General features: G+C 45.3%; 2 protein-coding genes across 10 annotated transcripts in view; one reads left to right on the plus strand and one right to left on the minus strand.

Annotated features, from left to right (window-relative positions):
- Positions 1-922: 922 nt before the first annotated feature.
- The window catches only part of SYS1 (SYS1 golgi trafficking protein), a 41,256-nt gene continuing 17,151 nt past the window's right edge, over positions 923-25,027 (plus strand). For 4 of the 9 annotated variants that reach the window (XR_002786215.2, XR_775763.3, XM_010591726.3 and 1 more), the window contains exons 1-3: positions 923-1,035; positions 1,241-1,479; positions 3,158-3,225. Coding sequence is in view for 6 of the 9 variants with exons in the window: in XM_010591726.3 (XP_010590028.1) it covers positions 1,318-1,479; positions 3,158-3,225 (230 nt within the window). In the remaining 3 variants the exon portion in view is untranslated. Of the gene's footprint in view, positions 1,036-1,240; positions 1,480-3,157; positions 3,226-4,448; positions 5,640-11,414; positions 11,522-13,705; positions 25,025-25,027 lie in introns of those variants that run through there. The other 5 variants (XM_010591725.3, XM_023550285.2, XM_023550287.2 and 2 more) reach the window with 5 other exon arrangements.
- On the minus strand, positions 12,269-13,569 carry TP53TG5 (TP53 target 5). Its single transcript, XM_064276460.1, has 2 exons — positions 13,561-13,569; positions 12,269-12,892 (listed from the first exon to the last, which is right to left on the minus strand). The coding sequence occupies exons 1-2, from the start codon at positions 13,567-13,569 to the stop codon at positions 12,269-12,271; spliced, it is 633 nt and encodes a 210-aa protein (XP_064132530.1).

Consider the following 25,027-nt stretch of genomic DNA (forward strand, 5'->3'; position numbering starts at 1 on the left):
TTTTGTGCAACCAGTTACTTCCTCTCTTTCCACTCCAGAGAAGGGAAATCTAGGATCAACGAAGCTGAGCAGTTTTGGTCCGCTGGGTCAGGAATGAAAATGACTCATCAACTTGCTGTCTCTCTGTTCTGACTCATACAGCAAATATTTACTGACTGTCCACACAATTTGGACCCAGAGGAGAAGGCAGAGATAAGACAGTCACGGCCACACACAGGCAGTCAGGATTTGCACCCAGTTTTATTACTTCAGAACCTGAGCTTTTTCTACCACTCTGACTTCTAATATATCTAGATTGTGAACAGTGTCTGAAGGGAGGGGCTGTCCCATTCGTATGTGTCCTATCCCTCCTGGCACCCAGTAAGCGCAAAATCATTGCTGGGAAAACCACTATGGTGTTGGAAACACCTGAATTCGATTTTTACTTTGCCACTAACTCTACGTCTTTGAGATAAATTTGTTGCTTTCTTTCTCTAGCCTTTAGTTTAATAGTCGTCAAAGAGGAACAGTAGTGAAATCACGTATGAAAGAAATCATGAGAGAGCTTGTTGGTTCAAGTTGTCCTAGAAGAAAACATTGTGAACCTAGGTTGAAAACAGTCAACGTTAATCCCCTCGTTAAACTCCAAACATCGTTCCTTAGACTCCGGCCAACTCCTCTCTCCCCTAGCCTCTCTTCCTTTATTCAAACTTCTCCTCTAGAGGGCACGCAAGCTCTATCTCTTTCGCGCCTCATTTTTGTTCGCCTTCACGCTTCATTCTGCGCACGTGCAAACTTCGCTTCCCTGCTGCCCGTACCTTCGTTTAGCAGGCTTGCACCCACTACGCCTGCGCACCCTCAGCCCCGCCCCTCCACCGCCGTCCCCGGAAACGCTTCCTTCCTACGCAGCCGCTACTGCCGCCGCCGTCGCTGGATCTTTGCCTCTCTAGGCCGGTAGGGCTTCTTCTCCATGGTCCTGTCTGTCAGCGCTGTTTTGGGGGTCTATCGGTGAGGCCGGGCCGCGCTCGGAGGCGTCAATCTTCGAGTCCGTCGCCCGTAAGTGAACTTCAGAGGAGCTTGAGTACGGGCGGGGGCCCAGCGGCTGGGACGGGCAGGCCATCCGCTCACCCTGGGAATGGGTCTGTCTGCCCTGCCCCCCCCCGAAATGGGCTCGCCCCTCCGTCCCTGTCCCTCCTCCCGGGCGGGGCGGCGTTGCCATGGTGACGACGGGCTGGCTGAGGCCGGGCGCTTGTCCCCGCAGGTCCCGGGGCGGCCCGGGGCCCATGGCGCGGCAGCTCTGACGGAGGCCCGGGTGGCGGCCGTGCCCCGTGGGCCGGCATGGCAGGCCAGTTCCGCAGCTACGTGTGGGACCCGTTGCTGATCCTGTCGCAGATCGTCCTCATGCAGACCGTCTATTATGGCTCGTTGGGCCTGTGGCTGGCGCTGGTAGACGGGTTGGTGCGCAGCAGCCCTTCGCTGGACCAGATGTTCGACGCCGAGGTAGGGACCCCGGGCCGGCGCGAGCGGGTCTCGGCCTTACCAAGTGGGCTTTGTTGTCCGACACTGGTGAGCTTTAGCCTCAGCTGGGCCACCTCGCTTTGTGGCTCTGAGAAAATGATTTTAGCTTTTCGAACTTCATTTCCTCCACCCACAAAGTTGGATGACTGATAACAGAAAGGCAGATTGGAACAAAGGAAAGGGCCTGGAGGTTATAGTAAAACAGGCCTGCATTCCAAGCATCTCTGATGCATCTTCCTGAGACTCTGGGAAAGTGACTTCACTTCACCGAGCCTCAGATTCTCGCGTGCCAAATTGGGGACTCGTTGCCATCGAGTCAGTTCTGATTTATAGCAGAGTTTATAGCGATTTATAGAAGAGTAGAACTGCCCCACGGGGCTGCTCCAGAGCAGCTAGGTTCAAACCACTGACCTTTTGGTTAGCAGGTGAGTGCTTTAACCACGGTGCCACTAGAGGGCAGGGGTAAATAAAAGAGCATTCATGGGGGTACAGTGGAAATAACCTGGACTTTGCAGTCAGTTGAAGTTTAACTTACTGTCTGTGTGACCTGCTGTCACCCTCTCAACCCCAGTTTCTGCATCTGCAAGATCCTGAGACCAGAAGCAGAGAAGTTGTTGGGTGCAATATGGAGAGCCTGCACTTTGCATTCAGAAGGCAGAGGGTCCAGGCTAGGCCCACACATAGCTGTGGGACATAGTAGCTTGTAGGTCTGTCTGGAAACAGAGTAATCCTACCTTGCTGTCATCAGCAAAATGTTATGAGACTCAGAGAGATCTAGAAATGTGAAAGTACTTTATAAAGGGTAGTGAGAGGCAGCTGTAGTGTGTGGTAATGAGCACAGTTCCTGGAGTCAGGAGATGGGATGGAGTCTTTGCTCCTGCTGCTTATTCTTTGTGTAGCCCTTGTGTGTTATTATCCAAAGAGAGATAATAATAATGAGTTTGGGAGGTTGTTGTGAAGATAATAAGAGATAATAAATGTCTAAGGTCTTTGTAAGGAGAAAATACTGTGCAAATATTTAGCATTCAGTAGTATTGTGTGAAGGGTGGTATAAAGTTGTATACTTAACAGGTGCCTTTTAGGAGTCTTTTTTCTTCTGGGAAGGGCATATGAAAATCCCTGGCTTTGTTAAGAGCCATCTGATGCTTGCAACCTGAATCCTAGAACAAGAGTCTGCAAACCTTTTCTTGAAGAGTGAGGTAGAAAAGATTTTAGGTCATAACTGCTCAACTCTCCTGTTGTAGCACAAAAGTAGTTGCAGACAATTTATAAACAAATAGATGTGGTTCTTTCAATAAGACATTATTTACAAAAACATGTTCTTGGCCCTCAGGGCCATAGTTTGTTGAACCCTATTCTAGACTTTACTATTGTTTCCCACTTACTGTATCATTTTGGACAAGTTATTTCACTTCTCTGAGTTTTTATTTCTTCTTCTATGAAATGATGATAATGTTTTTTGTCCTGCTGTGAGGGTCAAATGAGATACCATAATGATGCCTATGAAAGCTGACAGTAAGCTGCCATTCAGATGAAGAGGGTATTGTGTTTTGTGCTCTCGGAAGAATGCTCATTTCTTAGGAGCCCTGCTGGGATCCTACAGCTGGGGACTCTACCAAGTCACTTCTCTAGCATATTTCCGTTTGTGATTCCCCCTCAGATCCTGGGCTTCTCCACCCCTCCAGGCCGGCTCTCCATGATGTCTTTCATCCTCAACGCCCTCACCTGGTGAGTATCACCAGTTTTGCTGTTTGGCTTTTGGGATCTTAGCACTGTGACTCACTTCCTAAATGGGGAAATGAGACAGCCTGGGCACTTCTTCCTGGGGAGTGGTGGACTATAGTGGGTGGGAGAGGCCAATTCTAGGGCTGGCTCTATTATTGGGCTCCCTTCATAGCTGTCTTGGCTTAGCTGGAAAGGTCTTACGTCACTATGTGTGTGCTGCTGGTGGCACAGCTTCTGTCTTGGATCACTTGCATGATGTGGAGTGCGACGAGGAAAGGATTGGACTGGGAGTCAGGACAACTGGGTTCTATTCTTGATCTGTGTGTCATTGGCCAAGTTACTTCCCTCCTTTTTGGGTGTCAGGCTCCTCATCTGTACACTGGGGGGGGTGGGGGGGGAGTGTTGATGGGTCACCTCTCAGGTCACTTATGACCATTGCCTGTCTCTTGAGAAGCAATTTAGCACGGTGATTAAGGTCTCAGGCTCTGGAAACAGACTTACTTGGCTTTGAATCCCAGCCTTAGTACTAGTTTAGTGACTTAGGATGAGTTACTTAATCCGTCTAAGTCCCAGTTTCCTCATCAGTAAAGCAGGGCTAATAATTTTACTCACCTCTTAGTTGTAAGAATTAAATGAGTTAATTCATAGGAGGTACTTAAAGCAATGCTTTGCACATTATTACTATTCTTAACCTTACACAAGGGGTTGAAAGCTGGTGCTCTGACTTGGACCTAAATTTGGATCCTAGATATGTTCCATTTGGCTTACACAGATGTCAGCCCACATGTGATATTTAGAACATTTTTTTACTTAGTTGAAAATCGGCATATTTCATACAAAAATCTACATCTCTGGCTTCTCTTGAAAAATGGAAAGATCTGTTGATTGCAGGCCAGCCTTCCAGCTTGATAATATTTGCCTAGAGGCAAGTAGCTGCAGTCTCTCACTTTAGAAGTAACCTGTATACTTCAGGTTGCCACAGTCTCCACCAGGCCCTAGGACCCCCTGAGTGACAGTTGCTTGTACTTTTTACTTCTATCTGGCTGGATCAATTCTTGGCATCTGCTAGGTTCTCCAGCCATCTAACATTGTAACCATTGCTTTACACTTAAACCTTGCTCATTTCTGATCACTGTGCTGTCATCGTAATTGTCTCCACCCCCCAAATAAGCTAATCTTAGACCAGGACAACTCAGTGACAACTCGCTGCTGTCCTCTCCCCACAGTGCCCTGGGCTTGCTGTACTTCATTCGGCGAGGGAAGCAGTGCCTGGATTTCACTGTCACTGTCCATTTCTTTCACCTCCTGGGCTGCTGGTTCTACAGCTCCCGTTTCCCCTCGGCGCTGACCTGGTGGCTGGTCCAAGCCGTGTGCATTGCCCTCATGGCTGTCATCGGGGAGTACCTGTGCATGCGGACGGAGCTCAAGGAGATCCCCCTCAACTCAGCCCCTAAATCCAATGTCTAGGATGGGGCCCTTTGGATACCCTGCTGGGCACTTGGCCCCCCAACACCTTGGGTTACTCAGACTTTTCCAGATGAGGGCCAGCCCAGGTCTGAGAGGAACCCTGGCAATGTGAAGTCTCTGTTGGTGTGGGAGAGCTAGTGAGGCCCCATGAAGAAGGCAGGGAGCAGTCAGGATCACAGCTGCAAGAATGGTTTCTGTTTGCTGAAGCTTTCGTGTCTGAGAGGCCAGGAAGGGGACCTCTTTGAGGGTAATAACAGAATTGGAACCATGTCACTTTTGAGCCGCCATACCTGTCACCAGCCTGTTGTTTTAAAAAAGAAAAAAAATCAAGGATACGTGATTGGAGCAGATCACTCTCTTAGTCATCTGTCTTACCTCTCTGGGAGAGCTGTTACCTTCACCATCTTGCTGAACCACAGCTATTCTGTTTGGTGAAACACTTGATTTCTGGATCCACAGAAAGAGATGTAGATGCAGGTAGTAGGCTGCTGTCAGGGAGAGGACAGCAGATGGAGGCGTGAAGCACAAGGAAAATGCTCAGCCTGCGCCCCGCCACACGCATGTGCACATCCATGAACTCTTGACTAACTTTCTTTAGTTTCCTCTACTGAGTCCCCACCCTGCTGCCGGCTCTCAGTAAAGCAGGTCACAGAACCCAGAGAAGAATCCGAGCATCACTCCCAGTTTAACCCTCATAATAGAATCAAGGCCCGTTCCCAGGCACCGCAACTCCTGCTAGACCCCAGTTCTGGCAGCAGTTCCTTTTTCTAGTGGGAAGGGGTCTGATGGGTGGCCAGAGACAAGAAGTCCCACCCTCCAGCTCGGGCCGCTCTGGTAGCGCCAAGGGAGACAGGAATTTGCTGCTAAGGTTTTTCTGTGGGGTGGTGTTTTCTCTATAAGGGACTTGGAGCTGTCCTTCTTAACCTGCATAAATACAGTATTTTCCATGGTCTGCCTGTACTCATTTTGTAATGCCACAGTTGGGACCGTGAGAGATCAGCTGAGCCAGGCAAGGGAACTGTAAAGAGTGGGCCACCTTCTCCTTTCCTGGACCCCAGAGTTATTCCTCTGTTTGTTTAAAATAAATACTAAGTGCGGGGACTCTTGTGTCCAACCCCTGCACCTGCAGCCTCCTATCCTGCCCCTTGGGTAGACCAGCATGACCCTCTGGGTTCCTTTTGCACTTGCCTGTGGTTTCTGAACATGTTCGAATGGAGTGCACTGGTCTAGACCCACTTCTGCATTGAAACCGTCAGAGTTCCTCTTTGGTTCCTCCAGAACCTGCCCGAGAGAGCTGTCCTTTTTCAGCTTTCAGTGTGATGGCTGCACAGAAGAGTTTTGCTGCCTCCCCAGGAAGCTTTTTTTAGCCTCATGATTTTCAGCACTGCAGAGAAGGGAGTTGAGGCTGACAGATGAAGGTTTGCGTGAACATGCCATGTGCTAGGGTGAGGCACCTAAGTAATGCACAGTGTTCCGGCCAAGCTGGGAAGAAGCAAGTTATTAATGAGACCCCAGGGTTGGCTGCAGGGCCCAAGAAGCACAGCTGGGTTGAAGTCCCCTGGGTCAGTGGATTTCTCCCGAACACCACATACCCTGAAGGCATCAGCACACCGTCAGATGGATGCTGTCTCTTGACCAGCTGTGATGGCTGTTTTTGAGTTTCTTTCTTCACCTCTTTTCACTTGAAGGGCTGGTGCCTATTCTTTTGCGTATCTTTTGTGATGATAAATCTCTCTCCCTTGAGTGTTAATTTGATTTTTTTGAAATGCCCAAAGTCAGGGGAGCACTTTTTTTTTTTTTTTCCCCAGTAATGTAGTGACTGAGCTGAGTAACACTTGTGGGTCAAAATTATGTGACATTAATGAGATTTATATGACTTTTAACAATGAAAGCAGTTTCTAGAGGAGAGTTCCAGTGAGGACTGGGCAATGGCAGTGACATAAATGTATGTTTGCCATTTTAGTAACATCTATTGAGTGCTTAATAGGCGTCTAGCACTGGCCTAAGTGCTTTACGTCTCTTTTTTCATTCAATCCTCACAACAATCCTCTGAAGTAGGAAGTACCATCGTCTGTGTGTTACACATGAGGAAACTAAGGAACTGGCCCAGGGTTACATGTTAGGAGCTGGCAGTCAGGATTTGGGCTCCAGTAGTCATTACAAGAGCCCTGGTGGCTCAGTGGTTAAGGGTTTGGCTGCTAAGCAAAAGACTGGCAGTTCGAATCCACCAGCTGCTCCTCGGAAACCCTATGGGGGCAGTTCTGCTCTGTCCTACAGGGTTGCTATGAGTCAGAATCAACAGCACCTGTTTTTTGTTTTTTTTTTTTAGTGACATTGTAAGTTCATCCTGAAGAGGTCAGTGTTTTAGGAATGTGTGAGACCTGATTGGTTAAGGAGCCCAGAATCACCTTATACTTTCTTACCTTACTGTGTCGCTGGTTGCTGTTGAGTCGATTCCAACTCGTGGTGACCGCGTGTGTGTCAGAATGGAGCTGCTCCATAGGGTTTTCAGGACTGATCCTTTGGAAGCAGATTGTCTGGTCTGTCTCCTGAGTGCCTCTGGGTGGGTTCAAACCACCAGTCTTTTCAGCTAGTAGGTTCATGTGCGCAACCATTTGGAATACCCAGGGTATTTAAAAAAAAAAAATACTGAGGATATATGGCAATTTATACACACTACAGGCTTTTGAAAAAAGCTGATAAAGCATTTCATTAAATTTGGCCACAAGTTTCCAAGTGAAGGTAGGACTGTAGGAAATGTTTTCCTTTCTAAAGGGTAAAGGATGGTACCTAGGTCAGGAAGCTATCTCTAGTACACTTCTGAGTTGGCATATCTCTGAATTTTCTTGGGATCTGAAGTCTGCACTTCCCTTCATTCCACCCACCCCCTGAACTCGGACCGTTTGGGGAGACAAGTGGAGGCTAGTTTGCATAGCTGGTGCTCAGGAGCGCTCATAATTCCGAAGGAGGAAAGGAGAAAGCGATGTCTGACTGAGGGCATCTTTAACCCCTCGTTCTAGGCAGCCGGATGAAGGCCAGGCAGCAGGCACCAGCGGGTGAAATGGGAAGCTCCAGGTCTCCCTGGGAGGTGCACAGCTCAAATGGGCTCCCCTGGAAGCTGAGTTTCCTGGATTCCCTCAGCGACTTTTGGCCACCCCAGAGGGTGCTCAGTGGGCAGGCTTGGATTTCCCAATTACTTGCAGCCTGGTGACCACAGAGCCTCAGGGGTGTGGCCCCTGGGAACCTTGGGGCAGGGGGGCTGTGGTAGAGGCAGGGCACAGGAGAGGCCATCTGTGAAGAGGGATTTAAAAACCACTGTCTTGCTTGAGGTTTTCTGTAGCAGAGTGGTGAAAGTAGCATTGAGCCATGAGGAGTAGATGACGCTGAGAGTTTTAATACCTGTCCTGCTGCTACCTAGGCAAGTCAGTGAGAATTATAGGGGTCCAGTGCTGGAAGGCTTTAGAGAGTTGCTGTGGATTGCAGCTAAGTCATACAGCCCCCATTAATAGCTGCGAGCCTTTGGGTAAGCTACTTAACCTCCCCATACCCTTGTGTCCTCATTTATAAAATGAGGGTAATAATAGTACTTATTTTTCTGGGTTCTTGTGAGGATTCAGTGAGATGTCATGGGTAAAGCACTTAGCACAGTGCCTGGCATGTAGGAAGTGTTCCATAAATCTAAGCAGTACCATTATTAGGCCACTTCCCCATTTTACAGGGAAGAGGGGACCTTCCCTCTGCGTCTCAGCATTTTTGGTTGTATGGGGGATATGCTTGCCTGTGATGGAGTTACAGCTACCAAGTGTTGAGCTCCTTTGTGCCAGGCGCTACAAAGTGATATATGAATATTCTCACTTTACCCAGTGAGATTCACAAAACAAAAAAGAGTTCCAACTCATGATGACCCAGTGTGTTTCAGAGTAGAACTGTGCTCCAGAGGGTTTTCAATGTCCGACTTTTTGCCTTTCTTCCAAGGCACCCCTGGTTAGTAGCCAAGCCCTTCGCCACCAATGAGATAAATAGGTACTGTTATCTTCCCCATTTTGCAGGCGAAGAAATTAAGGACTAAGAAGTGAACAACTTTCCCAGCATCACACATTTGAATAGCTAAGCCTGTCAGCCTTCAAGCCTCATACTGTTTCCACTATGGTCATGTGTGAGTGGTACATGATCCAAACAATTGGAGAGGGACCAGTCTTGTAATCCAGATGCCATTTCAGCGAAAGGTTGTGTTTGTGAATGTAAGCTCAGCTTGTTAACAAGTAGCTACTTTCCTAATGATGGACAGTTAGACAGCTGCTCATTAGTGAGGAATGGGGCCAGCACCAGGCTGGGGGCTTTGTCATGGCACAGGGCCAGCCAGGGAGGAGGCGTGGAAAAAGGCCAAACATTTGTTCAGCATCCCACAAACTGGCTTCGCCTGCATCAAGCCTAATTTGAGCCTGATTGGCTCAAAGCCCCCTGGAGTGGATATTACCCCATTTTATAAACAGATGAAGTGGGCTTAGACATTTGTTAAAGTCACTTAGATACAAGCTCAAACACTTCAAAGTTAAGTTTCCTCCCAGGTAACTGTTAGGAAGCTCTTTCTGGGGGTGGTCTCCTCTTACCTCTGAGGTCGGCAGCAGCCTTCTCAAAGTGCAGGATCTTACTGAGCCCAGAAGAGGAGTCTCAGATTGAAGTGTTAAACACAGCAAGGATGGTGGGGGTGATTGTGGGTGCAGGATCTCCCAGCACAAGTGCAGGTGGGATGAGGCTGGGAGGCATGCACCGCTGGAGTGATCTTGCCTGCAGCCCTTGCTCTCTGGTGGCACCAGGATCCCAGTCTCAGCACAAAGGCTGAGAGGCCCGGTGTGCTTGATGGGCTTCTTCGTGGGTGGCAGAGCTGAGGGAGCGTTGCCAGTCTCTTCCAGGCCCACGCTTCTCAGCCCCCCACTTGGGGCTCCTAGGCAGTTGCCCATGATGAAGAAGAAGGGTCCCCCAGAAAGGCTTTGAAGTTGTGGTTGGGAGCGCTCCGCCCTGACTGCCTGCTGATAGCGCGCAGGACTTAAATCCACACCAAGGTTGATGGAGAGGAAGGTGCTCGGAAAGGAAGATCAGGAAGAGGTTGGTTAGGCAGGTTGTTGAGATTGATGATGCTCAGGCAGGGAACCAATATGGAGACTGAGAAATGGGCTGGAGTGCAAAATGAGCAGGAGGACAGCTTTAATGGAGGTTACCAAACCAAACCTGTTGGGGTCAGTGGATTCCAACTCCTAGCGACCCTGTAGGGCAGAGTAGAAGTGTCCCATAGGGTTTACAAGGAGCAGCTGGTAGATTCAAACTGCCGACCTCTTGGTTAGCAGCCGAGTTCTTAACCACTGCTGCACCAGGGCTGGAGGTTAGCAGAGAATGTGGAGGTGGCCTGGGACGCGGAGGCGGTGGAAGGAGCGAGGAGCATACCGCGGGGGCCTAGCGGCTGGCTATAGGGCCGTCCTGAGCAGTCCCCACTGGGCTCTGCGCCGGCGGGTCTGGTGCACGGTCTGTATTCTTTCTGCCCGTGCAGCCTGCGGCTGCCGGGTTACTGTGCGGAGTCCCAGGAGAAAGAGCAGTGCGAATGGGCGGGCTAAGGGGACCCCGTCCATTTTCCTCCTTCCTCCCAGTCTGGGGTCCTTCTTTCATCTCCGCCCGGATTCTCTGGGGGGAGTGGGGGGACTCTGCGCCCCTCGGGGCTCGGCTGCTTTGCCAAGGGCACCCACTTCACGCAGCTGCCTCTAGGGGAGTGCGGAGAATCAGTCTTCGTTAGGAGAAAACCCGGGCATCCCCTGCTTTCCTTTTCCCCGCTTTCCCTCAGATGCAAGATGAAGATGCATGTGACGTGAGCTGCTACCTACCGGGGGTGACCTGGGCCCTCCCAGGAAGAGACGCCCCCGCGTGCCCCTGGAGGGCAAAATGGGGTCGACCGGGGCTTGGGGTTGGAGGGTGGATGTGCCATGTCACACCGGAGTGGTAAGGATGCTGTACAGAGTCCCCTCCTGACTCCGTGTTTTCCCTGGTCCGCAACTCAGGCGGGCGCTGGTGGAGGCCCAGCCAGCTCCTTCATTGACAGGCTTCGCTGCAATAAGCAGGGCCTTTCCGCACGCAGTTTTTTTTCTGCACGCAGGACAGGCTGGACACTCAGGCCGCCTGACCTGGCGGCTTTTAGGCAGGCTCTCGTTGCGCCTTTTTCCTTTGGACAATGGGGTGGGGGGCAGTGGGTTCGCAGACAGGAGACCTAGGTTAGAGTCCGGCTCCGCCACTTTCGAGGAGCTGGGTGAGTCGTTTCCTCGTCTCCTTGGCTCTTAGGGCCATTGTGAGGCGGCTGGCACCCAGGAAGCACACTACAAATGTACGTTTTCTCTGACTTCATAGAGAAGAGTGAGCCATTCAGGAGGCCAGCTCGCGAGGGAGGAGGGATGCAGTTCGCTGGCCTCTTGGTCCGGAATTCTAGGCCGACCCTGGGGCCTGGGAGTGGGGGGTGAGTGAAGGCCGAAGTGGTGAACGCACATGGGCCCTCCCCACCTCCGCCGAGGGGCTCTTTCCTCCATCCTTCCCAGCCCCAGACAAACAGGCAGCAGTAGCAGGAGTAGTGTTCAGTGCCATATGGGAGATTTTATTTGTAGACTTGCGAATTTTCCCGCCCATCCCTCCCATTCAGCTGATTGCGTGATTTCCGCCCTCTGCTCGCCCCTCTGGCTCCCTTCCAGGGTCACACCACCTGCGAGCAGAGACCTCAGGGTTAGGCGCGAAGACTGCCTCCAGGGGGCGCTGCCGTTCGGGATCGGGGCGCAAGGACAAGGGCCCAAGGTGCCTGGTATGTTGGAGATGCTGGCTTTGCTAACTGGGAAGCATTTCAGCTGGATCCTAGGCATCGCCCCTTTCCTTTTCTGGGACCTCAGTTCTCCCATGGAGGGGGCTGGAATATTCTTTTTCCTTTTTTGCTAAGGAACTTTTTGTTTTGAGTAAATCTTGTTTGAAGCATGCATAAATAAAACATAAATGGAGAGCTGATTTGGTCTGAGAAGGCATGGGATGTGGCAGAGCCCTGCTTGACCCCCCACACATACACTTGAATCCACACCCACTTGATGCCCCCCCACATGCACTTGACCCCCAGCACATCTGACCTCTCCCCCACACCTACACACATTTAGAAATCACTAATTCTGTTACTCTACACACATGGGGTTGTCATGAGTAGGAATCCACTCAGTGACAACTAAGAACAACAAACCTGCTTACTTAGACCTCTGACTGTGAGATTGTGAGCCATTGCAGTTGCCACCCCTTCTGAGACCTCCAGACAAGGGATGATCCACCTGGGAACCCACACTTCCATTGCCCTTCCCTTCCCAGAGCCCCAGATGGATCTTGAGAGGCCCCAGGCAAGCCAGTGCCCTGCTGTGTGGCCTTGACCAATGGCTTCCCCCCTCTTTGGGCTGCCCTCTTGGCATGAAGGTGAGACCTCCTAGCCCTGCCAGCCACAGCCCCCCAGACCCTAGGACCCTGAGCCCTCCGAGCCTGGCGCCTGCATCTCACCCTGACCCGGCAGTGTCCATCGTCATGCCCTGTATGGATGGCACATAGGCAGCTCCAGCGTTGCAGAACAGTAGCGGGTGCAGCAGCGCTTGACCAAGCGCAGGGTGGAGGACCTGCACATCACCCGGGGCCCTGGGAGGTGGATGCGTCTGGGCAGCCCCTCAAACCAGATCCACTGGTCAGCTCCATCCCGCTGCTTCACGTCACCCGTGGAAGCTTTGAGGTGGTAGGTCTTCAGGAAGACTACCTGGGGCTCTCCAGTGGTCACTTGGCTCCCCTGGGCCCCAGGGAAAATGGTCAGGCCATGACCCCTTGATGTCCTTGGAACCTCCAGCTTCACCTGCTCTTCTTTCTGGGACACTGCTTCAGGTGACCGCTTTGCTTTGTCCCTTACACCTGACCCCACCTTGAGCTTTGATTTCTTGGGCTTCATCTCCTTAGGCTCTTCTGTGGACTCTAATTTCTTGGACTCCAGCCTCTCCTTGGGGCACCCAGCCTCCTGGAGCTCTTTCTTATTTTGTTTCGCTTTATAGCAGATGTTGTTGTTTCTGGGAGGGAAAGGGGAGGCAGTCAGCAGAGCAGGACTAGAGCCCTGGTCTCCTAGTCCAGTCCTGAGACAGTTGCTATGGAGCCAGCTCGGGGGAGTCTGTTACAGCTAGAGAGGACCTGAAGAGAATGTTCTCTACTACCCAGAGCCTTGTACCTGGTGGTAGGGAATGTGATAAGTATTGGCAGAAGGGTCGAGAGGTTGGGAAGGTAAAAGGCAGCACCTAGTAGTTAGAACACCTAGGCATTTATATTGTCCGCATCTGCTACTAGGTCAGGGTTCTGCCTCTCTGGACTTCCAGTGAGAGCAAGCTAGTCCAGTGTTGTTGTTGTTTTTTTTTTTCCAAGTTATCTTCCAAGAAGCCTTAAGAGTTCTGAGGATGGGCCTCCAATGTCCCTCTGTGGGGTGGGCACAGGATGAAAACAGGATACCTTCTCCCCAAAAACCACAACTGGGTTTTGGGGACAAATATTTGCTGCTTTAAAAAAGCTAGGAGTACCTAATAAATGTTAGCTTATTGTCCTGATCTGACATCTGAGGAAACAGCTTCAACAAGATTAAATTAATCCTCAGACCTCAGGGACTGGATCTACAGGTGAATCTCTGGGTTGTATTGACTTGAGAGGAAGAGGGGCAGGAGGAATGACCCTTCCTGCTCAGTGTCCCAGGTTGTGGTTAGTCCCATAATCAGATGATTATGACTATGGTTATGACCATGACTCTGATGTCACACAGGAATGGCCTCACATCCTACCTCTGTCACTTACCAGTTTCATTAAAAAAAACATTAGCTGGGGCAAATCAGTTTACCTCCTGAGGCTAAACTTCCCCATTGGTAAAGTAAGGCTAATAGATAAATACCTTTCTCACAGAGCCTTTGTGAAAATTAGACCTGTTTTCTAAATTTTTTAGCTTAATGCCTGTCCCAGTGAAGATAGCATTGTCACCATTGAGTCTACGGTGGAGCCAAGGATGGGCCAAGCTTACCCAGAGGAGATGTGGAGGACCCTCGGAACTATAAGCAGTGAATTCCAACACCTTTTGGCCAGGTTATACAGTTCTTGGATCCGGGGGTTTGAGCTCTTGAGTAGCTTCAACAGGGATAAATTTTTTACCACCTACCAGGGCCGAGAAACCAGAGAAACAGAAGTTTCAACTTTCCTGGCATAACCTCTCACTCCCCACCCTGCCTCTGGCTCAGCTCAGCTCTGGGCTGGGTCTGGTGACTCCTTCTGGGTCACTCGGCCTGGGAACCAGTAGCAGCACTTCATGGGTGCTCAGGCTCCCCTCAGCTGGGGCCAAAGTAGGACATCTCACCATTTTCAGTCGATTCCGCTCAATTACTTTGCTGACAGAATGCTGTTTAATGTCATATGCTTCCTCATCTTGCACCTGAGGGACAGAGAAAGAGCTAATGTAGGAGGAAGCCCCTCAAGTGTCTCCACCATGCCTATCCATTTGGCCGAGCATGGTTTGAACAACCCTAGACTGGAGAGTTCTTTCACCTTGGTTTGGGAGCAGAAATGGGGAGACCATTCTAAGTCTCCTGACCTCCCTTCACCCCTCATCTCTTCCTTTCCGCCCAGGCTCAAAGGCCAAACACTTGGTGTGGTTTGACTCTTCATTAAGGCTACCACTAGGAGGCTCATGCCCAGGGTCCAGTTCAAAGTCCAACCTTGGAAGCCACTCTATTCTTGGGCCTCTTCTTTGCTGATGGACTCATGCTGGGGCTGTGAGCCTTCAAAGACAGAGGGAGCAAGACTGGTACCAGGCACTACCTGCGCCCTGCCCCTCTCAGTTCAGCCAGTGCTCAGGCTGGGCATCAGGATGGTGGTGCTCGAGCTCCCAGTGAGGGGAGCTGTGACATCACTGAAATATGTGACAGCAGCAGGGCTGGGTCTCCAAGGAGTATGTGTGTGGCAGGGGTGGAGGGTGGAGGGTGAGGAGGAAACTCCCATCTGTGGAGAAATCCAGTAGGTGCCAGGCAGCAGCATCTATTGTCATAACCTCTCTATGAGGTAAGAGAATTGTTCCTTCTTTTTTAATGAGGAAGCTAGGGCTCAAAGAGGTTAAATAATTTACTCAAGGCCACATAGCTGGGTAATGGTGGAGCTGGAAAACTAACCAAGGTCGGACTGTCAACCTATGAAACCAGGGTTCCCAAACTATGCTCACCTATTTAGTCATGCTTCATATGTTGACTAGGTACCTGGCACTTGTCAGGTGCTGTTATAAGTGCTGGGATTAAAAAAAGTTCTTATCCTTAGGAACTTAGAGTTTTGTGGAGGGGAAACAAAACACTTGTTTAATAATTAGCTTTCTGAAAAAAGTATGTGTGTGTATGTACATTTATATGTTTATTATAAGTTTCACTAATATACATTTATAAACAATAATAAAATATACAGTACTCTTGATTGTAAATTCTGTGTAGTTAATTGATTCTTACAGAATGCTTTACTTGATTTTTGCCTAACTCTTGTATCCATAGCCAATGTATGGGTGTAACTGATAAACGAATACAGCTACAACATGAATGTTGGTATTTTCATTTACATTAACAAGTAAGAAGAGAGTGAAACAACAAAGATGTCAAGTTTACTCATTTTTCAATAACATCGATTTATTTATTGAACTGGATCATAGTTTTAGAATACTGGAAGTGTATTTTCTTTCAGTTTTTTGTGCCATTCACCATATAACAGCTACAGATACAACACATGTAGGTTTAATCTGCATTAACATTTTCTCCATTATTTTCTTAAGTGTAGGCCAAGGGTTGGCAGATTTCTTCTGTGAAGGGCCAGATAGTAAATATGTTAGGCTTTGCAGGCCTTATGGTCTCGACGGCAACGACTCAACTCTACTATTATAGTGTGAAAGCAGCCATGGACAAAATATAAATGAATAGGTGTGGCTGTGCTTCAATAAAACTTTATTTACAAAACAGGTGCTGGGCTGGATTTGGCCTGCTGGTTTTGCAGCGGTTTTGCCAGATTTTGCTGACACTTGGCCTAGACAATCAACAAAACAATAAATCAAACCTGATTAGTTGCGTTTGCCTATTTCACCGCAGCCAATTTCAAGCTACCAATGTGATGTCACCGAACATGGAGCTGAAAAGAGATGCACGGTTGCACGCCGTTATATATTTCCGCCATACAGATATACAGATAAATCATCTCAAGAGAATAAATAGTAGTAAAATGTAGTAAAAAAAAAAAAATTAGGAAGTGATCAGCTTGAACATTTTTTACTTTTTTTTTTTAATATTGTATTTATGGTGAAAATATATGCAGCAAAACGCTCTCCCATTTCAGTTTCTAGACCTAATGGTCAGTGACATTGGTTACATTCTTCACATTGTGTTAACCTTCTCGTTATTACTATTGTAGTTGTTTCACTCCCATTAATTTAAACTCCCCCCCCCGCCCCAATTTCTCAACTTTAAAATAGCTGTTGACCATTTGGTCTTGTATACTATTTTAAAAAGCAGGCAATACTCAAAGGTGATAATATTTACTTTTTGAATGAAACTGTTACTTAGTTTAAAGGTGACTACTTCAGGGAATAATTTCAATTCAGGGTTTCAAGAATAACTCAGGGCCATGGTCTTAGGGACTTCTCCAGCCTCAATGGCCTGGATTCTTTGAGAATTTGAAGTTCTGCTCCACATTTTTCTCCCTATCATTACCCTTGTTTTTAAGATTATTTATTAAATTGTGACTTTATATAATTTATTTTTTAATGGTGGCCGTACTTAACAACTAGCCTGCAGATTTCCTAGAAATGTAACGATTGTCTCTTGCTAACCATTGTGAGGCAGCTTCAGCAGGCCACTGTTTTGTCACCACTGTTTCGTCAGATGGAAATAAGTGCTTGGAGAAAAGTAAACAGGATAAAGAGGATAGGGAGAGCAAAGATGGGGGGTTGGTTTGGGAAAGATTCACCAACACGATGACATTTGAGCAGTGACCGGAAGGAAGCGAGAGCAGGGAGAGTGGTAGTGGTAGGAGATGAGGGCTGTGAGGGAGTTATGCTGAAGGGTTAGGAACAGATCACAGAGACTCTGTAAGGACTCTGGCTGCTCTGGAGCCCTTGTGTCTGGCTGGTTGCATTGGAATAATCTGGAGAGTTTGTGGATAACACAGTTTCTCGGGCAGCACCCCAGTACCCCAGTAGGTCAATCTGATACCCAGTCAACTTTGGGAACCATGCCATACCATACTGCTTCTAAGTGGGAGAAGTGTACATGAGTAGGGAGTGCTTAGTGCTGTCTTTTAGGGGTGACAGACCAAGCGTAGACTGTGGAAGTCTATAATGTGGCTAATATCCTTTATTATTAGGGTGAGAGTGGAGTGGGGAGTAAAGCTGCTGCTGTGGCCCAGGGAAGAAACCAGGGGTGATTTGGGAGGGAAGACATGGAGGATACTCCCTTTCCTTCCTGTCTACTCCAATATTCTTTGGCCTCTGTCTGCTTAGGCATTTCTTTCCTTGCTAGCATAATCTCAGCTCTTACAGCTGGTCTTTCCTGGACTCTGGCTGCTCTGAGGCCCTGTTGCCTAGTGGACTGCATCAGAATTATCTACACCTGCCACTGAGTGCTGGGGACCCACCCTGTGCTAGGCACTGAAGATAGCAACGTTATAGGCAGAGCATACCTCCCCTCGAGAAGTTCACTGGCCCAGGGAAAGGTACCACTAAAATATCAGCTCCTCGAGGACAGGGATTTTTATGTTTTACTTATTTTAAAGCCTAGAACCATGCCTGACACATAATAGATGCTCAATAAATGTTTGTGGGAAAATGATGTAAATAGCTTATTATAAATCTGTGATTAGGTAAAACACTGATGAAAAAAATCAAAGAAGACCTAAAGAAATGGAAAGATATAACGTGTTCAACAATTGGAAAACTCAGTATTTTTAAGATGCTAGTTTTCTCCATTGTCAATTCTCTTACAGTCAAAATTCTAAAAGGATTTTTACAGAAATCAACAAGCTGATTTTAAATCTTATATGGAAAGGTAAATAAAGTAGAATAGCCAAACCAGTTTTGAAAAAGAACAACAGTAAAGTTGGAGAATTTACACTATCTGATTTCAAGTGTTACTATAAAGCTGCAGCAATCAAGACAGATTACAAGACTTACTATAAAGTAATCAAGACAGTGTGGTATTGGCAAAAGGTTAGACATATAGATCACTAAAACAGAGTAGAGTCCAGAAATAGATCCACACGTATAGGGTGAATTGATTTTTGAGAAAAGTGCAAAGATAATTCAATGGGAAGAAAATACAGTCTTTTCAACAGATTATATTGAAACAATTGGCTGTCCATGGGCAAGATAAGAACCTTGATCCATACCTTACACTGTATTAAAAATTTAACTCAAAATTGAACATAGACCTGAATTTAAAAACTATAAAACACCTCGAAGAGAACACAGGAATAAGTCTCTGTGACTTTGGACTAGGCAAGTATTTCTTAGATGAATTATTAATATGAGGAATGCAACAGGGAGTATGCCTACAGACTCTGCAGACATTAAAATGATACTAAGGATCTACTACGAAGATGGTGCGGTCCCAGGCGACATTTCCTTCTGTTTTACGGAAGGTCACCACGAGTCAGCCAGCTCTGTGGCAACTGACAACAACAACAGGAACAGTCCTACACGGGTAAATGCAACAACTCGGATGAAAGTGCCCGGTTCCTCAAAAAGCACAAGCTTCCCCGACTCCCTCACTGTGAAGCGGATCATCTGAATAGCCCTGTAACTGTTAATGAGACTGGATTTGCAATTAAAAAAAAAAATCTTGAAAGAGAAATCTCCAGGCCTAGGTGGTTTCACAGGAGAATTCTACCAACATTTAAAGAAGAATTAACACCAATTCTATACAATCTCTTTAAGAAAATGGAACAGGAGGGAACACTTTCCGACTTAATTTATGCGGCCAGTGTTACCTTGATACCAAAACCAGTCAGTAACAAAACAAGGTTTCAAACTTGTGGGTGTAAAGTTGTTCCTAATCTTTTATTGTCCTTTTGACGTACCTGGGGTCAGTAGCGATGGCCCCCTTCGTTTCTGAGGTTGATGGTTTGGGTCTTCTCTTTTTCCTTAACCTTGCTAGAGGTTTGTCTGTTTTATTGATCCTTTCAAAGAACCAGCTTTTTCTTCATTGATTTTCTCTATTTTCAATTTCATTGATTTTACTTTCTTTTGGGTTTATTTTGCTCTTCTGAGTCTAGTTTCTGAAGGTGGGATTTTATATTTTTGATTGGGGATGTTCCATCTTAATGTAAACATTTAGTGCTATATTTTTCCCTTTCAGCACCAATTTAGTTGTGTCCCACAAATTTTGATGTTTTATTTTCATTCAGTTAAATGTATTTTTAAAAAATTTTCCTCGAGACTTCCACTCTGATTATTGAAACTTCCATGGATTATTTAGAAGTATGCTGTTTAATTTCTAAGTGGTTGGAAATTTTCCTATTATCTTTCTATTACTGATTTCTTGTTTGATTCCATAATGGTAAGGGAACACACTCTGTATGATTTCAGTTTTTTAAAATGTCTTGAGGTTTATTTTATCTTGGGGAATATTCCTTGGGCACTTGAAAAGAAAGTGTATATTGCTGTCATTGAGTGGAATGTTCTCTAAATGTTGATTAGGTTCTTTTGGTTAGTGATTTTGCTTTTATATATGTTTGCTGCTTTTCAGTCTAGTATTTTTATCAACTATTGAGACAGGTGTGTTAACGTCTTCAATTAGGATTCGTCTACTTCTCCTTTTCTCAATTTCTTTTTGCATCATGTATTTGGAAGATCTGTTGTTTGGAGCATACACGTTTAGGATTGCTACGTCTTCTTAATGGTTTGACTCTGTTATGTAATGTCTCCCTTTGTCTCTGGTGATTTTCTTTGCTCTGAAGTCTGTTTTACCTGGTGTTAATATAGCCAACTGTGCTTTCTTTTGATTAATTTTTTTTTGTATCTTTTTCCATCCTTTTACTTTGATTATATTTGAAGTGAGTTTCTTACAAGCAGCATGTTTTTTTAATCCATTCTATCAGTCTCTGATTTTTAATTGATGTACACGTAATCGCCAACTTAGGATGGGGTTCTGTTCCAACAACTCTGTCAAAAGTCGGTTCAGACGTAAGTCGAATACCTCATTTATTTTAATTTTCATTGTTATTGCCTTTTATTATCAGTGTCTTTATAAATCTTATCTTTGTCTTTGGGAGTTGGAAACATTACATATAAACTTACAGATATATTTTAATATATTCATACATACATACATAAAAAAAATACAGGTCCATAAAAAAATGGACAACATTGGAATTTTGTCAGTTACGGTAATAACTCCACCTGTGGAAGGTTCTGGATCATCTGTATTATTGGTGGGAATGGGAATGGGATTTCTAGTCAGAAAATTATCGAGAGCTGCCTATATGGCCTTTTTATGTGCTGCAATATTGTGTGTAGTTCATATTACTAACAAAAAGTTATTAAAGAGAAAGACAGTCATAAGTACAGTTCATTATAGCTCACATATGCAGTAAATCGGGGACTACCCGGATTTAGATCATTTATAGTTAATGTAATTATTGATCTATTAGGCCTTAAGTCTGCCATTTTATTGTTTGCTCCCTCTGTTTTTCACTAATCTGTTTCATTTTTCCAGCATTCCTGTGGGTTACTTCAGCATTTTTTAAAATTACATTTTTATTCGTCTGTGGTGTTTTCTCTTTATATAGTTTTTTTAGTGGTCGTTTTATGTATTACATTATACATACATAGTTTGCTACAGTCTGTTGGTATCAACATTTTGACACTTTGAGGTGTAGAAGCCTTACCTCTATTTAGGTCCCTTTACCCCCCCCCCCACCTTTTATAATGTAATTGTCTTTGAATATTTCTTCTATAAAAAACAAACAAAAAAAACCAAAACCCATACATTGAAAATCATATCAATGTTATAATTTTTGCTTGACCATAAAACATAATTTAGGAGACTCAAGAAGGAAAGGATAATTTACTATATTTATCCATATTTTTACCGTTTCCATTGTTCTTTCTACATTCCTGATGTTTCAAGTTTCCTTTTTCATTTCCTTTATGTTTCAAAACTTCCTTTAGCCATTCTTTTAGTGTAGGTCTGCTTGTGAGAAATTCTCTTAGTTTTTCCTTTATCTGAGAATGTCTTGATTTGATATTCATTCCTGAAGGACTTTTTTGCTGGGTATAGCATTCTGGGTTGACAGTCTTTTATTACTTAAAAAATGTCCAGATGAGAAATCTGCTGCAATTCAAATTGTTGTTCCCCTATAGGAAAGGCGTCATTTTTCTCTAGTTGCTTTCAAGATTCTTTCCTCGAATTTAGTTTTCAAAAGTTGAATTAAGATGTATCTTGTCATGGATTTCTTTGCTTTTATCGTGTGTGGAGTTCAATCAGCTTCTTATATCTATAGGTTTACTTCTTTCATCAAATCCAGGGAAATTTCAGCCATTATTTCTTGAACATTTTTTCGGCCCCTCTTCTCTTTCCTCTCCACTTGGGCCTCTGATAACACAAATGTTAGCTCTTTTGTAATTGTCTCACAGGAAGGGCTGGATTAAGGAATGTGAGGGCCCTAAACACTGATAATCTATGGTGCCCCCTCCCCTGTTTACTCATGTATTGGAATGGGATATGTGAGTTATATATATACATGTATATAATATGTGTGTGTCTTAGCTATCTGTCTTAGTCATCTAGCACTGCTGTAACAGAAATACCACAAGTGGATGGCTTTAACAAAGAGAAATGTATTCTCTCACTGTCTAGTAAGCTACAAGTCCAAATTCAGGGCATCAGCTCCAGGGGAAGGTTTTCTCTCTCTGTCGGCTTTGGAGAAAGGTCCTTGTCATCAATCCTCCCTTGGTCTGGGAGCATCTCAGTGCAGGAACCTCAGGGCCAAAGGATGCACTCCGCTCCCTGCGCTGCTTTCTTGGTGGTATGAGGTTCCCAACTCTGCTTGCTTCCCTTTCCTTTTTATCTCTTGAGAGATAAATAAAAGGTAGTGCAGGCCACACCCCAGGGAAACTCCCTGTACATTGGATCAGGGATGTGACCTGGTAAGGGTGGTGTTACAATCCCATGCTAACCCTTTTTAACATAAAATTACAATCACAAAATGGAGGACAAACACACAATGCTGGAAATCATGGCTCAGCCAAATTGATACACACATTTTTTGGGAGACATAATTCAATCCATGACACTATCTAAGATGTAACTTCTTTTTAAACACAACTATAATGTTAGTTGGAAACCCTGGTGGCATAGTGGTTAAGTGCTACGGCTGCTAACCAAAACGTCCGCAGTTCGAATCCACCAGGTGCTCCTTGGAAACTCTATGGGGCAGTTCTGCTCTGTTCTTTAGGGTCCCTATGAGTCAGAATCGACTTGACAGCAATGGGTCTTTTTGGGTTTATAAAGTTAGTGGCAATGGGCTTGGGTTGTTTTTGATATTAGATTAGCAATTGAATGCAAAAATGGCACATGCCATTTTAGCAGAATGAGATGAACTGGATTATAACATTTTTAGAGAATGTGAATGTCTTAGTCATCAGGTGCTACTATAACAGAAATACCACAAGTGGATGGCTATAACAAAGAGAAATTTATTTCTTCACAGTAAAATAGGCTAAAAGCCCAGATTCAGGGTGTCAGCTCCAGGGGACTGCTTTCTCTCTCTACCGGCCTTTTCGTCAATTCTCCTATGGACTAGGAGCTTCTCAGCATAGGGACCCCAGGTCTGAAGGATGTGCCCTGCTCTCAGCACAGTTTTCTTGGTGGTATGAGGTCCCTACTCTCTGCCTGCTTCCGTTTCCTTTTATCTCTTGTGAGATAAAAGGTGGTGCAGGCCACACCCCAGGGAAGCTCCCTTTACATTGGATCAGGGATGTGACCTGGGTAAGGGTGGTGTTACAATCCCATGCTTATCCTTTTTAACATAAATTACGATCACAAAATGGAGGACAACCACAGAATACTGGGAATCGTGGCCTAACCAAGTCAGCAGGTATTCTGGGGGGACACAATTCAATCCATGACAGTGGGGTACTAAGATTTTTATAGTGTACATTTTCTACAAAAAAATCCTACATATTCTGCAACAATGAAAATGAGTCAGTGAACTTAGTTGTTTCAACAATCAATATAAAATTTTTTTGATCTCCCACAATGAAAAATTAACTTTCACAAATTTTGCTTTAAATGGCTCATACTTTAATTTTGATGCTTGTTTCATAATAAATGCTATAATTATAAAAGAACAAATGAAAAGATGTCATTAAAGAAAATGATCAGAAAACAAGTGTTATAACGAATTACTATATTTTTAGATAGATCTTTCATCTCTAACATATTACAATTAAAAACATTTCTGTTCTTTGCTCTTACAAATTCTTCAATGATTTTATCACAGTTAAACTGCCAAACGACATCTACTTCCACACCTAAGAAGGATAATGAATCAAGTCTTTCTTGAATAGTATGCGGAGGGTTTTTGAGTCTTTTTCGGGATGAAAATGAATATTCTGTTGTACAGTTTGTGTTGTACAGTTAGAAATATCAGTAATGTAATTTCAACATAGGGAAAAACATATTTTATTTTCTGTTATGGAATCACACATGCCTGCATGAGTAAAATTTGTCTTCCCTGAATATGTAAACTTAGTTCTCATGTAAGAATGAAATTGTCTCACTGCTCTGTAAAGGTTTGTACGTAAGTCATCGGGATAAGTCTGCACTAATTTCTTGGATGTCTTCACGCATTCTTTGTGAGGTACGTACACATTGTTTAAGTGGGAAAATCTATTTGAAAGAACTTCATATGCTTTCGCCCTTCTTTTCACGCAAGGTTCAAGTGTGTCAATGATGGCATAATATGTGGTTCCATGAAATTGATCTCTGGCACTCAATACTTTTGGAGAACTTTTGGCATTTACTTTTTTCTCTCTAAGGCTTCTGTGACAGTGAGCTGCTTGATAATCAGTATTTGGCAATATTTGTTTTGTTGTGTTTTCAACATTTAAAAAATCTTCAAGTATATAAATACTCTGTTAATGACTGATTGAGACCTGTGCACATCTTTGAATTTACTTCTGAATCTTGGAGGCCTTGACTCGTCCGATGAAAAAGCTGCAATATATTATTCCACGCAACTGACATAAATTCATACTCTAGTGTTTGCATTTTGTTAGTGGTTTTCAGCTTCTCTTTTGGTATCTCCTTTTTGTGCCTGGTCTTCAGCAAAAAAAATTTTTTTTTTTTTAATTTTTATTGTGCTTTAAGTGAAAGTTTACAAATCAAGTCAGTCTCTCATACAAAAATTTATATACACCTTGCTCATATAGTTGCTCTCCCTCTAATGAAACAGCACACTCCTTCCCTCCACTCTCTATTTTCATGTCTATTCGGCCAGCTTCTGACCCCCTCTGCCCTCTCCTCTCCCCTCCAGACAGGAGCTGCCCACATAGTCTCATGTGTCTACCTGATCTAAGAAGCTCACTTTTCACCAGCATCATTTTCTATCCCGTAGTCCAGTCTAATCCCTGTCTGAAGAATTGGCTTTGGGAATGGTTCCTATGAAAAAATTAACTTAATGGTCTGACCATTAAGTCTGGTCTTTTTATGAACATTTGAGGTCTGCATTTCACAGGTCTCCTGTTCCCTCGGGGGTTCTCTGTTGTGTTCCCTGTCAGGGCAGTCATTGGTTGTAGCCGGGCACTGTCTAGTTCCTCTGGTCTCAGGCCGATATAGTCTCTGGTTTATGTGGCCCTTTCTGTCTCTTGGGCTCATAATTACCTTGTGTCTTTGGTGTTCTTCATTCTCCTTTGCTCCAGGTGGGTTGAGACCAATTGATGCATCTTAGATGGCTGCTTGCTAGCATTAAAGACCCCGGATGCTACTCTCCAAAGTAGGATGCAGAACGTTTTCTTAATAGATTTTATTATGCCAATTGACTTAGATGTCCCCTGAAACCATGGTCCCCAAACCCCCACCCCTGCTGCGCTGGCCTTTGATGCGTTCAGTTTATTCAGGAAACTTCTTACCAGCAAAATATTTTAAGGCATCTAAAATCTGAGTGTACAATTTCATGATTGCAGTCATTGCTGTAGCATGCGCTTCCCAACATATATTAGAAAGACATTTTAATTCTTGATCGTTACCTAAAT

This window comes from Loxodonta africana, chromosome 24 (genome assembly GCF_030014295.1).
Source record: "Loxodonta africana isolate mLoxAfr1 chromosome 24, mLoxAfr1.hap2, whole genome shotgun sequence".
In the NCBI taxonomy this organism is placed as follows: Eukaryota; Metazoa; Chordata; class Mammalia; order Proboscidea; family Elephantidae; genus Loxodonta; species Loxodonta africana.